The sequence below is a fragment of the Charadrius vociferus genome, unplaced genomic scaffold, assembly GCF_000708025.1.
Source record: "Charadrius vociferus isolate BGI_N301 unplaced genomic scaffold, ASM70802v2 scaffold711, whole genome shotgun sequence".
Lineage (NCBI taxonomy): Eukaryota > Metazoa > Chordata > Aves > Charadriiformes > Charadriidae > Charadrius > Charadrius vociferus.
The window spans coordinates 148,015-166,296 of record NW_009646852.1 but is presented as its reverse complement, the minus strand read 5'-3'; the positions used below and the strand labels follow the sequence as shown (position 1 = coordinate 166,296).

At 41.3% G+C, this 18,282-nt stretch overlaps 1 protein-coding gene across 1 annotated transcript in view; it reads right to left on the bottom strand.

Annotated features, from left to right (window-relative positions):
* LOC104294617 (chromosome unknown open reading frame, human C10orf76) overlaps nucleotides 1-18,282 on the bottom strand; it is a 118,938-nt gene that overhangs the window by 85,076 nt on the left and 15,580 nt on the right. The window contains exons 13-19 of the mRNA XM_009894239.1: nucleotides 15,984-16,077; nucleotides 11,129-11,230; nucleotides 7,259-7,317; nucleotides 6,378-6,443; nucleotides 5,205-5,274; nucleotides 3,814-3,874; nucleotides 817-905 (exon numbers count right to left, since the gene is read on the bottom strand). Coding sequence (XP_009892541.1) covers nucleotides 817-905; nucleotides 3,814-3,874; nucleotides 5,205-5,274; nucleotides 6,378-6,443; nucleotides 7,259-7,317; nucleotides 11,129-11,230; nucleotides 15,984-16,077 — 541 coding nt within the window. The remainder of the gene's footprint in view (nucleotides 1-816; nucleotides 906-3,813; nucleotides 3,875-5,204; nucleotides 5,275-6,377; nucleotides 6,444-7,258; nucleotides 7,318-11,128; nucleotides 11,231-15,983; nucleotides 16,078-18,282) is intronic.

Sequence of the window (18,282 nt, the reverse complement as noted above, 5' to 3'; positions counted from 1 at the left end):
GGGCCACGTTCCCTTGAATTTTCATAAACCTCTTGTTTAAGCCACAACAGCTAGGGGATTAACTGCATTTTCCTAGCTGAGCTACTTCACTGTTTGCAAGATAAGAATGGAAGCACACACCACATCCACGAAAGCAGCCTGTTAGGTCTCATCATCCACTCTGCTACCCCCTTCCTCAGACCTCCCACGCAATGCTTGCATCACAAAACAGTCCTACAAAGCTACATCCAAAGATTATGAGAAACAAGTCAAACCCCATAATATGAATTTATCTCAGGATACCAGTGGCATGAACCAGACTACCTGCCATGAATGCAAAGGTCAGAGTTAAAAGCCTCTCCTCCCTTCCACTGACATTTCTAGGTTGCTCTCTTCAGAACGAGCTGTGCACGCTGTTCTACGTGCACCCATCTCTTACAGTAAAAAGGGAAAGTAAGGTCCACCTCCCTTTACCCCAGAGCCTACCTCCTTCCTACTCACAAATATGTGAGAGAGAAACACTACTGCATAAAACATTACTCCATTTCTCCAATCAGGTGAAGAGGGACTCAGGTAATGAAACGGAAAAACAAAGACATTTGGATACCATGGTGATCATGGCCAGACAAGAAAGTAAATTAGCTACCATTATGATAATGACCCAGCTTTCAAAAAGAGGTAATTTGCATGTAGCAACTAAGAAGCAAAATAAAGATGCTTTAACAGAACTGCCTCTTGCTGTTTAACCCTGTAGCCATGGAACAAGCAGCCATGGCCACCAAACAGCCACCCGCTCTGGGTTTTTCGTATTTGACTGTCTCTGCCGATGCAAAGTACCTGACCAGAGCTCCCTCCAGGTGTAATGAAGCCTCACTCTGCACTTCTTCTGGTAGCACAGCAGCTTGTGCACGATCTGAATGCACCGTCTGGAAAAGAGAGGGCAAAGGATTAATTACATTGCATCTCCCAGCAATTCTACATCAGACCTGGAAAAAGCCTCCGAAATCAGCAGCAAGAAATAGACAAACTCAAAGCCTGTCAGAGGAAGATGGGCCTCATGGTTTTGGGCTCCTAAGGGGAAGTATCACCCACAAGAAAGAACCAGACAGGGGGAGATAAAGGGGCCTGTACGCCAGTTTTAGCTCAACATGACTGGACTGACTACTGGACTGACTACAGATGCAAGTTTGTTGTTTATATTTAATTAACATTTTCTATTCTTTGCTGCCCTTACCTGATGACTTCATAAGGTCTACAAAAGGAGTTCATTAACTTGCAGGATCCGTATGTATAAGATACTGTGCTCAGATTTTGTAAAATCTGGACACAAAGGCGCTTTTCAGTTTCTTTGGCCCAAATGATGAGGCTAAAGGAAGTGAGACTCAAACATTAACTGCAGGATTTTTAGTTTCACCAAGTCAGGCATGCAGTTTAATTATATAAAAAAAGAAAGATTTCTGTCAAATTTTCCAGTCTCCTTAAACAAATAATTTAAGTATGAGCTTTGGAATGATCAAGAAATACACCTACAAGCTCTGAAATCTCCCAATATAGAGCTAGTATACTTGTGAAATCTCCAAATCCTGTAGGTCTCTCTAGCTTCTAGTGTTCATACAAACTGCACGAACATTCTTCACAAATAACATCAGAATTAATATACAATATAATGAGTAAATTCACTCACACTAGCTATCATTAAGGACGACAGAAAATATACACAAATCTGAATGTGTTAGACCAAGCTATTTTTAGTTATTGACATTTAGGAAAATCAGAAGGAAGACTTCTTCAAAAAGGAAAATTTGCTTTTCCCCCAAATCCTAATTTCTCAAAACACATTATCTCATTGATATCAGTGTCTCTCTGAAAAGACACTAGTGAAAGACACTACACAACAGACAAACACAGAGAAAGAAAATTTTTTAAAAGATGCATGGGAGTTATTCAAAATGGGGTGAAGACTTCAAAATACAACTTAAGGCTTTTTAAAGAAATAATGTACACAAGGTACATACTATTCCGTTCAGACCCTTAGACGATCCCAAAAACACTACGATGGGGTAAGGACTGTAACCAATTTTAGACGAATAAAGCTCAGCTATTTTAAATAGTTTTACCATCACACTAAACGCTGCATTTCAAACTGGATTCTCATAAATTCAAACAAGAAAAGGAAGCAAACCAGATAGGATACAGACAACTGTCTTCAGTTCAGGAACAGCAATTGCTCTGGGGAGAGACCTGCTATTTCTGATGTTACTGGTACCAGACAACACTCAGTACCTCTTCACCTACATATTTGCTTGGCTACAAGACTAAAATTGGCCTCTACAAAAAAAAACTATTTAAGGCACTGACCAGAAATAATCTGGCAATGGCTAAAACATTTCTTTATAATTACAATAGCTGTTAACGCAAAATACTCTGCAGACATATCTCAGCATTGAAACCTTGTGGTTGTATACAGCACCATACAGCTTTCTGGGTGAAATCAGAACACAGAAGAAAAGGGATGAGGAGGGGCATAACAGTCCTAGTACCCCTCCCCAAGGAGCCAGAACACCAGCTGTCAGCGTGTAGACTCCCAAACCACACTGTTTTGGTTACAAAGTTATCCATCCTGGTAGGGCTGTCTTTGTTTTTTAGCTTTGTGCTGAAGATTCATAATACGCATAATGGACAAAAACCACCCTTGGTCAAAGCAACCTGGATTTCTCCTTTAAATATTAATATGCCTTCCCTTGAGCAGCTTCATATTGTCACCTTTTAAATGTATTGCAGAGAAGTATGACACTATTTGTGCATTCAGAACACCCACTTTGTCTGCAATAACTGTGTCTGCTATGGGATGGTTTCAGACAGGAGTGTAGTGAAAGGACTGCACAAACATGCCAAAATGAATGGATACAGATGTCCACTGATGGTTGCTACTGCTTATTATTTTTACTCTCGAGGGTTTTCTAAACCTTACTTTTGAGCCCAAGCATTTCACACCTTTCTTGTGAAATTCCTGTGTACTACACCCACCTACAACTAATTATCTAATTGTCATTAAAAAAACATTTGTCACAAACTCATAATTTAACTATACAACCCTTGCTAAGGCACTGTATTTGCAGGGTTATTTGGGCAAAATCAGAACATGCTGAGAAGTTACATTGTGGGAAAAAGGCTATGTATCTTTATCTCTTCGAAAGAATATAGTGCTGTTCAAGCCTTGGGGAAATTCAGTACTGTACAAACAGTGAGAGTAAAGCCAATGATCTGCCTAAATCCTATTTCTGCCCTCCAGGCTAAAGCAGAACAAAGCATTCTAGGGGCCTCCTGGGACACATGGAGTGCTCGTGTGTAGTAGCCCTGTCCTCTTCTCTCCTTTTCCCCATTGCTAAGTTTTACCCCTTGCTGCCTAGCAGGCTATTTCAGGCTTAAACCTCTCTCCCACTCTCCACATTGCCTTCCAGGCCTCATGTCTGTTGTCCTTGGTTTCTCAAAACTGCCTTTTCAAGTTTCTAGACCAAGATTCAGCTTCTGGAATTAGGGATTCTTGCAAAGACTGTGTATTATGAAACTTCTTTCAGATTGAAAAGCTCTTTGTATTTGATCAAGTAGATTAGGAAATCGGTCTGAAAGGTGGAAATTCATTTTGCTTTCAATTTTCTGGCACACAGAACATTGTAGAAGTAGAAAAAGTTGCTGGAAGAACTCACGAAAAGCCATCCTGCTCCCCATCAGCCACAAAGTGTTATTTCAGACAGAAGATTGCTATATGACTAGAATTCCACCCAAATTCAAACTTGAAACGAAATCACAACGAGTCACCCCACAGGCACTTACACATAGAGATCCATAGGAAATTCTTTCATCATGTGTGTTACAATGAACTCCACCATCAAATCTGACAGGAAAGAAAATGATAAAGTAAGTATTGAGCTAGCTACAGTTAACTTCTGGCAGACAATGAGGAAGTCAAACTACCTCACCTACCTACCTCTACCAGACAATAGTCCTGCTTAGATGAGAGAAGTTTTCCTCAGGGTTTTTTTTGTTTGTTTGTTTTAAAGAGAATTAGACACCCTCTGGAATTTAAAAAAAACCCAATACTGGAAACTGAGGGCACGCAATTTGCTTTGAGGCCCTCCTTTCCCATATGCTTTCCCCCACTATTAGTCAAATAAAGAATACAACATGAATTCTGATGCTTAGACTTGCTCTCATATTTCAGGCATTGTCACTAATGGAAAATTCCATTGAGAAGCACATCTTAGAAAATTATTCTTACCAGGAACAACACAACCTAGATGTTTAGAGAGAAGACATCGTAGAGTATGCCTGATTTTCCCTAAAATAAATTCTGGAGCAAGTAAACCAAGTCTGATCTCAACACCGACTAAGCTTCTGCTTAAGGCTCGTTCAGGGGCGAGGGGGAAGGGAGAATGTCTCTAACATTTAAGGGCTCCCAGAGAGAGGATAAGAGGCAAAAAGTACAGAAATACAATTCAAAGAGGTAAGTTACTATGGTTCAGCTAATAAACACTAGCTGAACGTGTGTGTGTTCTCTGCCCAACACAATTTCAGCATAAAATGCTTAACCCATGCCAGAGGTAACAACTGTGAGATGTAACCTCCGAGGGCACTAATAGCCCAGCAATATAACTCAACAGTGGCTGAAAACAGCCTAGGTAAAGAGTGCACGAAAACTGATAAGTCTAGAAAGATTCTTCACGCAGCGGTGGTGTCTTGGCTTCAACAATCACCTGTTTGAAAATGCTGGGGTATGAGACTGCTTCCACATCATCAGGCTTAAGAGTCATTAAGGGATCCTGGCTCTGCCCATTTCTGCACCCATTTATGCTTTTGGCCTCCACAGCAATGAGTGTCAGAATCTAATCATATGCTGCGTGAAAAGCTTTCAACTGAGCCTCCATATCCACGTGCAAAACCAACCCTAGCTACTGACACTCCTATTGGTTTTTTTGCTCAGAAAAGGCTAAATGCCCTGAAAACAACTTCCCCCATCAAACATCTGTCCTTTCTGTAGGTTTGCTCTCATAACATCTAGAAAGTACTTCTGACCAGTGGTTACTACGCTAACCTAAAACTCTGAATTTATTTATCAACTGCCCTCCCTATTGTTACTTATTCAGATTCAGGTAAAGGGAGCCAACAGGCTTCTCCAAAAAATGCTTCAGGAACCACAAGCACACACGCAGTCTAACAATACTTACCAAGCACTGCACACACCAGCGGGCGACAGGGCAGGTTCTTGTCTGCTGCTTTCTTTCTATGTCTCATTGGCTTCAAACACACAAAGATGAAAAGAAATCAGTCGAAGCCTGAAGTGACATTCTGGGTAATACTGTATTTTTCATGCAAATAGTACCAGCAGCACAGGCTTCCCTTTGTCTTTTTCTCCAACTGCAGTCTCACCTATATCAACACTAAAGGCCATGGCTGCAGCAAAATTGTGCCGACTTTTCAGCGTGCTGACCACTGGGTTTTTGTTTCTCTAGTTGTGTAACTGGAAGGCGCCGTTATATCATAAGGGGGGGGACGGGAGGGACAAAAAAAGCCCAAACGAAAAAATTACACAGAAATTCCTCCCCTTTAGTTAACATTTGGATTTGCTCTTGACCCAGAAGTCTGATCTGCATTGTTCACAGCACGTGCAGTATTAAATGGCTTTGGTCTTATTGTAAAAAACCAGAAAGGCTAATTGAATAGCAAGTTTGTTTTTAAGTGGGAACAACTAGCATCCTTGCAGTATGCTCACTATAAAGTAAGATGTTTGCTTCTGTCCTGGACTAGTGACGCTTTCAAGTGCTGCTTCGTTGTCAGATGAGGTGGAACTTTCCAGTACCACAAAGGCAGGGTGCATCAAATTAGGATAACCATTCAAGTTACTTGTAACTACAGAGCTTCATGAGATAGGTAAGGACTCTTCCTCCACAGATACTTATAGGGAAAAAGCTCCGGAAAAAATACTTTCCTCCTTGAAGAGTCACCCCACCCAGGATGAAGCATAAGCCAAATTAGAGCACTCAGTGTAAATCCAGCTGGCTATTAATACATCACGAGGACTAATGCCTGCTGAAAATTAAGGCAGAACATTCTCTCTGCCACTGATTTCCTAAGAGACCTCATAATACACAGCTCTTCCTCACCTACACAGGCCTCTGGATTCACCGACAGGGCAGCCAGCTCTTTGTTCTTTGAAAGAGTGAGAGATTCTGAGAGCAATTTCAAAATCATTCTCCAACTACTGCATTTCTCACAGTATTTCCACATGCCTTAGCAATCCAGGTTCAATGTCTGTGACACAGTTTTCAACATACAGGGATTCAAATCCTCTGTGTTCTCATCCCAAAGAGAAAACAGACCATCTGGAGGAAAAGACTCACCATCCTGTGGAGGTTTACTCGAAAATTCATGTTGTCATCATGGAGAAAAGCGTTAGCATACTGATCCTATGGAAAAGAGCAAGAAAAGGGAGGAGATATGAATAGCCAACCAACTGCCCAACACCTTCCACTTGCCTCTCAAATCACAAAGACATTTAATTATAAATATTCGAAATGCAGATGATTAGCTTTCAGCCTGCACCCTGAAGAAATATTACTTCAGATTCCTTACACTGGCAATCAACACTGCTGCTTTTTATTCTGTTAAGAATGAAAGGTATTTACTTGCAAGCAAGCAAAATGCAAATGCCACGCAAACTCTATCACCATTCAGGACATCAGTCAAGCCATTAGTACATACTTCCCATGAGAAAGGACCACAGTCAGCCAGGACTGCTGACACAGCTCTGTGATACTGCTCTCTCACCCTACTACCAGATTTGCCACTTGTCTTGCTTGTAGGGTCCTACAACCACACGGCTTGCTTTCAGACTCACATCCTTCTTAGGCAGAAGGGATATGTCATTGCCCATGTTTACTATGAACAGCACAGAGCTGAAAGCCATCAGCGCATCACTCGGCTAAAAGCCACACCACAAGGTCATTCAACAGCTAAGAGAGAAAAGGCTTAGGTCCACTCCTTTCTCTCATCGTCCCTGGGAGTTAGCTAACCCAAATAAGATGACCCAATGTTCAAGTTTCAAGTAAATTTTAAACAGTACTGCACCAGGTCTATTAGCAAAACGTTAAGTGTCTGAGTTCCTCACTGCTCAGTACCACTGTGGATCTTCAGCTCCTGCTCAACAGGAGGCAGGGGATGTGAATGCAGATAGAGCCCTGTAACACACCATCTGCTGAACAGTGTCACACAAGAAACCCACCTCTGCTATGCACGTCAGGATAATCAGGCACAGCTTGCCACTGTGTAGCCGGTGCTCATCTGCAAAGAAGAAAAAAACAAGTCCTCCATGAGCCACACAAGCCTAGTGATGCTGAAGAGCGAGACAGCTGTCGCAGCAAGAGAAAAGCCCAGCCTTGGAGACTCTTTATACTCCTACTTCCTCCATGATAGCTAACAGTCTACCTACTCTAATTAAGCACTCAAGCCTCATTCTGACCACTAAATCCCACCAATTTGTAACCTGTCTGCACCAACACCAAGGTTTCTGATTTGAACCCCCAACAGCACTGTAACTATCAGGGAGGCTTCTGTCTCATTCAGCTGTACTTCCACAGATATTCTAAACCCTGGGGTTAGTCCCTGTCTTTCTGTTACAGCAGAGACACGCTTTTCCCTCTCTTAGACAAGATGGAAAGAAAAAGATCACCTTTGCTGTAGGTTACGAAGCAAGCAGCAAAGCTTTCATAGAAGGACAGCACAACGCAGCAGAATGACTCCCAACATTATGCTCAAAGTCCTAAATTTTAACCCCAATACTAAGAGACATGACCTATTTTGCTCTGTGCAAAACCATGAAAGAAGGAAGTCTGCAAAGACTTCGCATTTTAAGCCAAAGGATTTCCACCCTGATCGTGTTCCACAATTTGTTATTCAACTTACAACTTCAAGCAGCTTTTGCCCTGAATGACAATTGGAGGCCTGAAAGACTCACAAATAGAGAGGGACTAAGGTAGAAGAACATAATTTTTATTTGGATTATTTAAACCTCTTCTCTCTGAATTTTAACCTTGAAATAGAAAAAACCTCAAGATACATACAGTCATAGAGTAACTTAGGATGGAAGAAACCTCTGGTCCAATCCTTGCTCAAAGCAGGGCCAGCTAAGATCAGGTGTTCAAGACATTGTCCAATCAAGCTCATTTAATTTTTTTTTTTTTCTAAAAAACAAGCCACTCACACCACCAAAACAAACGACCACAATGACATGTGTCTAACTAAATTCTGAGGAAGCTTAAAACTGCACATTCCTGAGGCCTCCAACAGCTTCTCTAATGCATAAGACTACTAAACGTGCCATCCCAGGCATCTGCCTTCGAGTCAAACTTGGTGGAGAGGGAAATCTGGAACAGTCAGACCACTTTCATATAAATCAGAAGACAGCATCAGTCAAACTCCTCACATCTTCACAGGTCACTTTTACAAACACTTTGCTAGTTAGTCTGTAGATTGTAATCTATAAAAACAGATAGAATGGGCTTAGCTAGCGGTTCTGTCTAGTTTGATGCCTCTTTTGTTTTCTTTTCTGTGCTGCTGAGGGACAGGTATTTACTAACAAGATGTGCCCTGAAGTGTGAGGATTTCATCTTGCTGCACTAAGTAAGATGAAGAGGAATTTTGGAATGGAGAGTTAAGTGTCTCTCCTATGTCTCCTTACCTCAGCTAAAATGTTTAAGTAAAAAGTTTTCTTCTCAAGTAAAGCAGGAGAAATGCCCTCCAAGAACTGATATGCTGGAGCCTTGCTATTTTCCTATTGTAAGGCCTCCCTGTATATTTCTGTAGGTGCTGCTACCACGTTCCTCTCTGGGGAGCATGCTGTAAAGGCTCCCATTTCACACCAAATACTCTGCTTTCAGCCAATGTGTTGTGAACATCATGCCATTTTCAACAGTTCTGGGGCAGCTACGCAGGCAGTTAGTCGCACAGACACTTTGTACTTTCTCAGCATCCTTCATGAAAGGAACAAAGCAGACTGCTTCCAATGGGAAGGTATATTGGTATGAACCCTATTTTATAGATGGGAAAAAATGGTGCAGAGGTTTTGTTTCTCCCAAGTTAGCTGCCTCTGACTGACACAAGAGAGAAAACAAGAGGAGGATCTAGCAAATGCAATCTATTAAATTATGCTCTTTGGGACAGGACCAAACCAACTGTCTAGTTCTGGGTGTGGAACAAACCAGTCTGCCCTCTTAAGTGTTCCCACCTGTCTCAAGAGACATGAAGTAAATTAGAGTTACTCACTATTTCTTCTCTTGTTGCTATATTGGTGTCACATGCTTGGTCTTACACAAGAAGAAAAAGAGTTAGTCAGAGACCCATCTATCATCAAAATACAAGGACAGGAATATACTCACTAGAATTAATAAGCACTGGTTTGCAAGGCGCACTTTTTTTTTTTTTTAAACAATCAGTCAGTGGAGCTCATTGCCACATACTACCATGGCAGCAAGGAGATTGTCTATCAACCACACAAATTTCAAATGTTATATAAGCTAGAACCAAAGTAAAGAAAGAAACATCAACTCCTGTCTCGTGCCAGGATAAACTCATCTCTCACTGGCTTGTTGAGTAAGGAATCCCCTCTTATCATATTTCACTCCGTCTGAAACTAATCCAGTTTGGCAGTTCCTGAGGCCCTATGCAGACTTTTCATATTACAGTGACTAATAAGTGCAGAAGTTACATTGAAAAACATAAAATTTTTCTATCAGAGACTTGGATCAGCAACAGAGACCCTGAGAAACCCAAATGAGAATGGTTAGAGAGCTGGTAAGCCCTCCTCATGCATGCAATCTAAGAAATGATTGAGCAAAGATTGATGTGGTTTAGCTTAAAGACAAAAGCAAGACGAAACATGAAAGCAGACTTCAAATACATAAGGGCAGACACAAAGAAGAAAGAAATAATCCATTCTCAGTATCTCTCTTGGAGAAGACAACTAGTAATTAATTTAAATCACAGCAAAGAATTTAGGAAGCACATGAAGCTTTCTCGCAGTAAGGGTAGTTAAACACTGGAATGGATAGTCTGATGCTCTGCTATCACAGCGCCTTCATTTATCTAGTCAGTAACATCTCTGAGAAAAGATACAGCAAAACCTGATTCTGCCTTGGTTTTGAGGGGTGCACTAGATATTTTCATGAAGTCCCTTTCGGTCCTATCTCAATTATTCACTTTTTCCTCCACTAGCTCACATACTGAACAAGAACAAGACAGCCAGGTACAATTTCACTGCAAGCTAGTAGGTAAAAGGAAACTCTCCTGCCTGCTGTCTTATTCAGTGCCAAGCATTCATGAAGTTCAATAATCGATGTATCATAGCTCTCCAGCTATCTTCCTATTTTTGTTCAGTTGTTACATCTAACTTAACAGCAAAAATCAGTAATAGGCTGAAATACGATACAAAGATCACTTGTTATGTTCACGCTATAGTCCTGCCCGTACAACCACTGGGCAAAACAGCACCCTTGGGTACCTTGAGCAGGAGATGAAGCAATACTTCAGCTCCAGCAAGCTGAAATTAACCCCCACAAAACTATCAGGAGAAACAAAAAGCACAATATGGAAATATATCTTCTCTAGCAAATTACTGCCAGTACAGTGTAAGTTACTGCTGTCCTCTTTATAATTAAAGAGCTGCCTGTTTAACCAGCAAGTACCAAAGGACAAAGGAAATATTTCTTCCTAATGCTGAGCTTTGCCTCCTGTGTCAGCTTCTAAATGTTCTTAAAAATACAGTTCTCTGATACATGACTTCCCCTCTCTGACAGACAGTTGGGAATCAGATATGCTCACACACAGGGACAGGCTTGGTTATTAGGTACTATTATTATTATTACATTCTTTCCATATTTGACTTCTCTCCTGCCAGCATTAGGTCTCTCCTAGTCTCGTAACTCTTATCTCGCAATAAGAAATCATTTCATTTTCTCAAAAGGTGAAATCTTCAGTCCTCTTAAAGGGACTCCAGTTAACTTCTATTTCTGGAGTCCCTAGACATCTTCTGATGCCCTCCTGACTTCAAAAAGCACTGCTTGCTGCATCCACAGCTGCATCTACAGAATTTATTTACCTTTTGTGTCCTGCATCACAATCGAGCTGTACTTCAAGAAGGTTATCAGCAGGTTGCTAGTTTGCACATCAGCATCCAAAGGCAGCTCTGCAGAGCTTATAACTGAAACAAAGCAGATAAGACACGTTTACCCTCCACAAATACAAGAGATAACTATACAGAGAACCGAGTCACAGATTCACAGATCTGGGATAGGATCAGCTTATTTGCAGGGTCACCTGACCTCCTCCTCCTCCTTCACGACCACCCAGCAAAGACCTTGTTTTGAAGACTGGTACCACTCTCCCAGAGACCACTTCTCCTCCTCTAAGCGCCCAGAGCAAAGTGATACCTTTCTCTGTCTTGTCGCTCCCCTTCCCGCCCCAAGAGATCAGCCTACTGGTTTAGCACTCATCAACATTCCCAGCTTAGGGAGCTCAAGACATTCTCACCAATATCCAATTAGTTCTTGCAACTAACACAGCTAACATTCACATCATTCTGTTTGGAAAGAAACATGCCCAGCAAAGACCCTTCTCAGTTTCAGTAATTTTGGAATTTCAGTTCCAAAAGGTCCACATCAACTCCATTCTTCCCTCCCAACAACAGCCTCTCTTGCAGAAGCAACACACAAGACAGTAACGTAACAATTATTGCATGACCACAATGGTAGAAAAGAAAGGTAGAAAGAGCAGCGTTATAAAAATCAAGAAGCAGAAGCAATCATAGCTTGTGCTAGGGAAATCACAACACAGCAGGGAGCAGAAATGTGCTTTCCATACCTGCAGCAGAACAGCAGTTCACTTGCATTTCTCTAGGATACGCTCCTCCTTACCACCAGCTGTACTTTTGACACCTTACCAGTGGTCATCATCTGCCTTAGACTTTACAAGAAGCTATCTCAATTACCCAGCTAATTGCACAATGTGCCTCCTGCTCACTCCCCATGTACCTTCTGAAGCACTGAGTTTATGAGCTGTCAAACCTCTATCATGTGACTGAGCCACATCTTTACTGATGGCTGAGCCTGAGCTGTCCGCAAGGGCCATTCTCAGCCTTCCCATTCAGAAAGGCTTTACAAGAAATATTGAAGGGGTGTGGGGGGGAAGATAAGCGGGGAAAAACGCAGAATGCATTTAACTGCACATCCTGCCAGATAAGTCTGACATCGTTTAAAATAAATGAGCTCAGACAAAACAAAACAAAATTGATGGAGCTAGTCTAGGAGGACTTCTGTAAAGCATTTAATACAGTTCTGTATGAAAAATTAAGAGTGTAGCAGATAGGTGGGAACTAATACAGGAATTCAAAGTATATCAAAGATCTGGCAACTGGAGAAATTATTAGTCTGGGAAGAAGTTACTACCTGAATTCCTTAGGTGTCAGTTTTGCTAGCGAATACTTCTCTTTTTTGTAAGTGACCTGGGCACAAGAAACAGTTGCTTGCTAATGAATCAGCTAATGGCAGAAAGTTGGAATACGTAAACACAGAGGAATATCAGACTGTGCACAAAGAATGGGATAAAAACAAGGGCCAGACAATAAATACAAGATCAAATTCAGCAATGCAAGCCATAAGGTCAGGAATTCAGTGATTTATTTCCATGGCAAGCTGAGAGCTCATCAGCTGCAAATGAAATGCTGTGATACCATGGTACGCTATCATATCACAAGATGATGAGCTACCAACACAAAGCGTTGAAGAGTATGGTCCTACAACATATCCAGAAATGCACTTCCAGCAGCGATAGGAACACAGTAATGCCCTGCACAAGCTGCTGGTGAGACCTTGTCTCAAACACCGCATAATTATCCTTATTTCATGTTCCAAGAGGATTAACTCATACTTGAACAAGTTTAGAGAAATCCTAGTAGGTCGAGCAGAGGAACGGAGTGTCCTTGTGAGACAGCAAAATACACAAGTGAGTAACCCAACATATGAAAGAGAGCTATCTGTGTTCCAAAGTTAGGTTAACATCACGATAAATGGGTATAAAGCGACAAGAAATGCAGGTTGGAAAGTCGAAGATTAAAGGGATTCTGTGATGATGTGCCTGCAAGCACAAGGCACTAGATTCAAGGAGTCAAGGGGATCTTTTCCAGCTCTGTGTGCCTGTCCTGACGTGACAATAACATTACTGTTCTGGCTGCCTAAGAGCTCAAACTCACAGGTTGTCATGTGCAGAAGGTGATAGGTGGCTTGAATGATGATTGCCAGGAGGCTCCTCTCTTCTCAAGCTATAGAGCCAGCCTAAGATAGGGCTCCCTTTGCACTGGAAACAGATCTGCAGACCACTAGGACACACATCTTAAGAACTATATTCTCTCTTTTCCATCTGTCCTCAGGAATGCTCAAGGCTTTTCTCACTCTTTAGAAAAGAAAGAGGTACTTATGATGAGATTGGACCTTTTAAGAAGTGAGGAATTACTCACACCTGATTTTTGGATGGCTAGGTTTGGGGCTCTGAGGGGAAGTGATTTGATCCTGTACGCGACTGTATTTCGGCTCAGAGAAAAGTCTGCTTTAACAAACAATGCCTTTCACAATTCAAATCTTGTCTCTCGTAACCCTGTAATGAGGCAAGTAAGGCTTATTTACCCCCGGAACCGGGGCAAGCACAGGCACAGAAGGATGAAGGAGATGAACCAAAGGAAAAAGGAAAATGCAAGATTCTTTAAACTGAGCACTGAGAGGCCCAGAGCACGGCAGAGGTTCCTATGGAGCTCAGGATTACACGATCACCTTGAATACAAAATTGCAGCCCTTGGAAACAACAGGCCAAATAGATCAATGTAATCTCGTTGTTCGAATCGCATCAAAGAAATGATAATGGGGCTTTTAGCTTCTAAAGGCTGTGCATCCCCAAGCGTGAGCTGTTCTACGTCCATTCAATCTTGAAGCTCTGGGGCTCCTGACACATTGCTAATGTGCCCAGTCTGTTGGCAAAGTCTATGCAATGAGACTGGAAGCTTTTTCACCCCCAATATTATGAATAGCTCAAAGATTGCGCTAAAAGTCTGAAAAATGTATTTATATCCCCAGTGGGTCCTTCTGGAGCTGTTACAATGAACGCAGTGAATGAATATTTAACAACAGTAAGCAAACTGACATTTAGATAACTATGGTGACAGGCACACTTGATTTACATATTATGGATCAACAGTTTCTAGCATCTAGCCTAATTTAAAAAAAAAAAATAAAAAGAAATCACTCTGAAGAACACATCATTGCTTACCCTGGTTCACGCTAAAGACCTTGATTTTTTTCACACACAGTTTGAAACTTTAAAAGGTCTTAATTCACACTATAGGCTAACAGCCAGAGACATTTCAAACCAGAATATGAACCCATTTTTAATCCCAGTCAGCATAAAAAACCACCTGAAACCTATAGATGGATTTCTACATGTTGCTGTAATTTGAAAATAGCTCAACTACACATTTTTTTTAAATGCAGGAAAAAGAAGAAAGCAATCTTTTAATTCCAAAGCCAGAAAGCCTCTTGCTAACTTTCAGCCACAGGCAAATTTTACAGCTGAGTTGCAAAACCTTAGAAAATTAGGAAAATTCTGACATACCTTTAAAATAACAGCAATATTAAAGCACCAAACTAAACCGAGCCAAGGTCCTCAAAAAAAAAAAATTATCACTGAGAGTAGGGATCAGCAAGGTGACAGCAAACAGAAATAAAGAATGCTCCCCGATGTAATTGCTGCACATTAAGATCAGTTCCTCTCCTTAAACTTAGTAACCTTACAAGTGGCAAGAAGCCTCAAGCTTCAAGATCGCTGCCTCTGCTGAAAGCAGGATGGAGGTTTTGTTTTGTTTCTGTATTTTGGTAATTTAAAAAAAAGAGTGCGAGCAAGCTTTAGATGTAGGTAAGCATAAATTCTGTCAGTTGTATAATATGGTGTGTGGGTGGATACATTTGCAACAAACACGTTGAACAGAAGCCCACAAAATGCCCGTCCCTCTACATTTTATGTTATATGCACAGGGAGACTTGAGACATAGGGGGCTTTTTAACTGAAGCTTTTGATATCCATGGTAACCAGACAGAATTCATCCACAAGGAGGATCATCCTTAACTAGGATATCAAACGACCTGAATAACTGATATAACTGAGTAACCCAAGCTGCTTTTCCCCAGCAATATTTTCAAACTGTGCTCTATTCAAACTGACTCTGTTCCTTCATTAAGGACTTTCTTCAGATGTAGACGATGCATTAAAGTACGTGACAACAGCCATTTAATTTCTTCTCTTAAACTAGGCTATATCTATCCATACCTTAAACGAAAAGGGTTTTATTTTAGATTATTTCAAAGTGTATTTATGTGGAGTTGTAACATCTTGTATAGAAGAAAGATCTCAGGGCAAGCAGTCATTTACACTTATCAAAGAAAAGTCAATGAGAGGGAGGAATACCTCTGCACCCAGCCTGGATTCAAGCCCCAATTAATTCAAAGCTGGGGACAAATGCATTAATGACAAGCAGGAATCCACTGAGATTCTCTGTAAATCTGTTCCAATGACAAATAATCCCAAGGAAAGAACTTGACACTAGAAATATTCATAAGTAAAAGCCTACATAGAATAACTAATGGGCTAGGTGTATCTTCATACAGATACTGGACAGTACTGTTTTCAGAAGGAATATCAGCATAATTTCATTGAGCAATATACAAGGCAAAACAGAAATAAATCTGAGTCAAGGAATCTTATTCATGTTCAGTAAGGCAAGTCACTCCTGTAAGAGAGCACCAGGTTACATCTGCTCCAGACAGACCTCATTAGTTGCCATCTTGAGAAAATGCTTTGCTAGTTATTTTACAGTTTTTAATTGTTTTTCCCCGGGAGATCATTACATTTCTTACCATCTGAAGAAGGCGGGGTGGTTCCAAGTGGAGTGACGGGTGTCGTTGGAATTGGGCTTGTCGGTGTTGTCATCAGCCCCATTTCAGGATGGCTCTAACGGAAAACACAAATGCCCAGACATACACAGGTCAATAGCTTCCCCAGGCACTAGTCATCCAGATCACTACTTGTAGTGCTCCATGCTCTTGCACAACCGACATGATTAATGAAATCTCAAGAAACTTCAACCTCTCCTTCAAAACGCAAGGCTATGCTTCCTGACCTTGGAGGTCTAACAATTATACTGTACATCAATTTCTTTACTCCACAAAACAAAACTGTATCAGAATGTTGCAGCTGTCCCCAGCAGACAGATAACATGCCCTTCCCCAGTGTAGAATGGGAAAGGGTATGCAGAAGCCTACACTGTTTATAGCTTCTGATTCCCCCCAAAACAACCCAAGGGTGTGCATTGAAGTCTTCCTCCAAGATCCTTTTATATCTCTTTCTAAAAGCAAACTCTCCTTGCTCCTGCCCTACACTCGCTCATATTCAAAGATGATGGCAATTTATTACTTTCCCGTCTCACTATAAAGCCCAGGCACTGCAGGAAAAGAATGCATAATGTAAATAACACTATCATTATCGATCCTCTCAGCTTCCATCAGTCAGTTACTCTCCCCATTTTATCTTTGCTAAGAGTTGCCTGCCTAATTACTGCTTTGACTTTACTCTTTGCAAGCTTCCAGATCTATGCACACTGGTGAGACTGTAGGCAGTCTGCCATGCTATTTTAAGTCTGGCTGCCAAGCAAAGTGTCCATTTCATAGGGCAAGTTTTACATAAATGTATCATCCGCCTTAATATATCATCACAATTTCAAAATAAAAGAAAGGGATACAGAACTGCTGATTTGATGTAGGATTTTTCACAAGTTGCTATCCTCCACATTGTCTTTGAATATCTCATTTTATGAGCGACTATAAATGCATGTATTTTATGGGAAGCACAGACACAGACACTACAATTCAAAGACAATTTTAAATCATTACAGGTACTGATTTATACTTTAAAATACAATTTTCCATTGAAAATCTTACTTAAAACTGGTTTGCTTCCATAGATGTTGCTGTGGTGTTTACCTTTCTTTTCCCCAAACACTAACCCTCAGTTGAGAGATAATAGTGCCACCTAGCAGCAAAAGCCAAGGACCAGCAAGCTGGTAAGTATACCAAGACCTTAACTCTTCTGTCCCTGCTCTTCCTATGTACCCACACAGCAGCAGGTAGCCATTCATGCAGTCCTTCGCAATGGACAACAACTTACACAAGAGCATTCGTCAGCTTTGATGAGGTTTTTGGGTTTTTTTTCCAAAGGACAGCATGACCTACCTTGCCCTCTCTTAAATGAAGGATTACAGACAATCCACCCAAGAACGTCAGGCCTTCACTTCAATTAAACCCACTGATCAGTGGCTGCTTCAGCTATCACTTTCACAAACAACTACTTTATCCTTTTATTTTTAATTTAAGAGCTTTTACTCTAGCTGCTCTTTTCCCTGCCAAAGGCCTCTCTTCCCTCAGGGATATCTTGACCACACGAAGGCCTGAGTTGGTATTACACAGAACTGAGAGAGCAGAAATCTCTCACAAGTGGTAGGAATGAATAACCTGGGAAAAGAGAGGCAGGGAACATCAGCAAATTAATCACAGAAGGTTTATCAGAGGCAGTAGATCTGCTTATCAGACCTCTTCCATCACCACTATTGTCAGGAGTTCCCAAAGGTCTCCTCGGTCATGCCAATGTCTAGCCTGTGATGTATGGCTGCACTCTGAGGACCTGAAATAACTGGGGAAAGGTGTTAACTGTTTTATTGATGTCATTTTTATCACAGATTAATAGCAGTACTTACAAACCAAAACTAAAAGCCTAAACCAGAAAGACATCTGATGTCCTAAAGACGTCAGGCTATCCTTCCAGACAGCCACAGCACAATTGCTGGATCGGACAGACTTGTTATCTGTCTCCCAGCCATAATCACCTTTGCAAACTCACACAGTGTTTAGAAAAGCATCCAAAGGTTTGTGATCAGAGGTATGGAGCAGCCCACTGCTTCTCAGAAGGCTGCCATAGCTGTTTCTTCACCATAAATAGCACAAGGAGGAGGGCTACGCTCCAGCAACAGTCTCCCAAGCAAACGGAGTTGGGCTCTCCAATGAAGTCTGAACACAAAATCGTATTTGAAACAATAGTTGTCACACGTCGATTAGTCCCCAAGTGAAGGACACCCAAACAGACAACAACACACAGTCTGTGCAC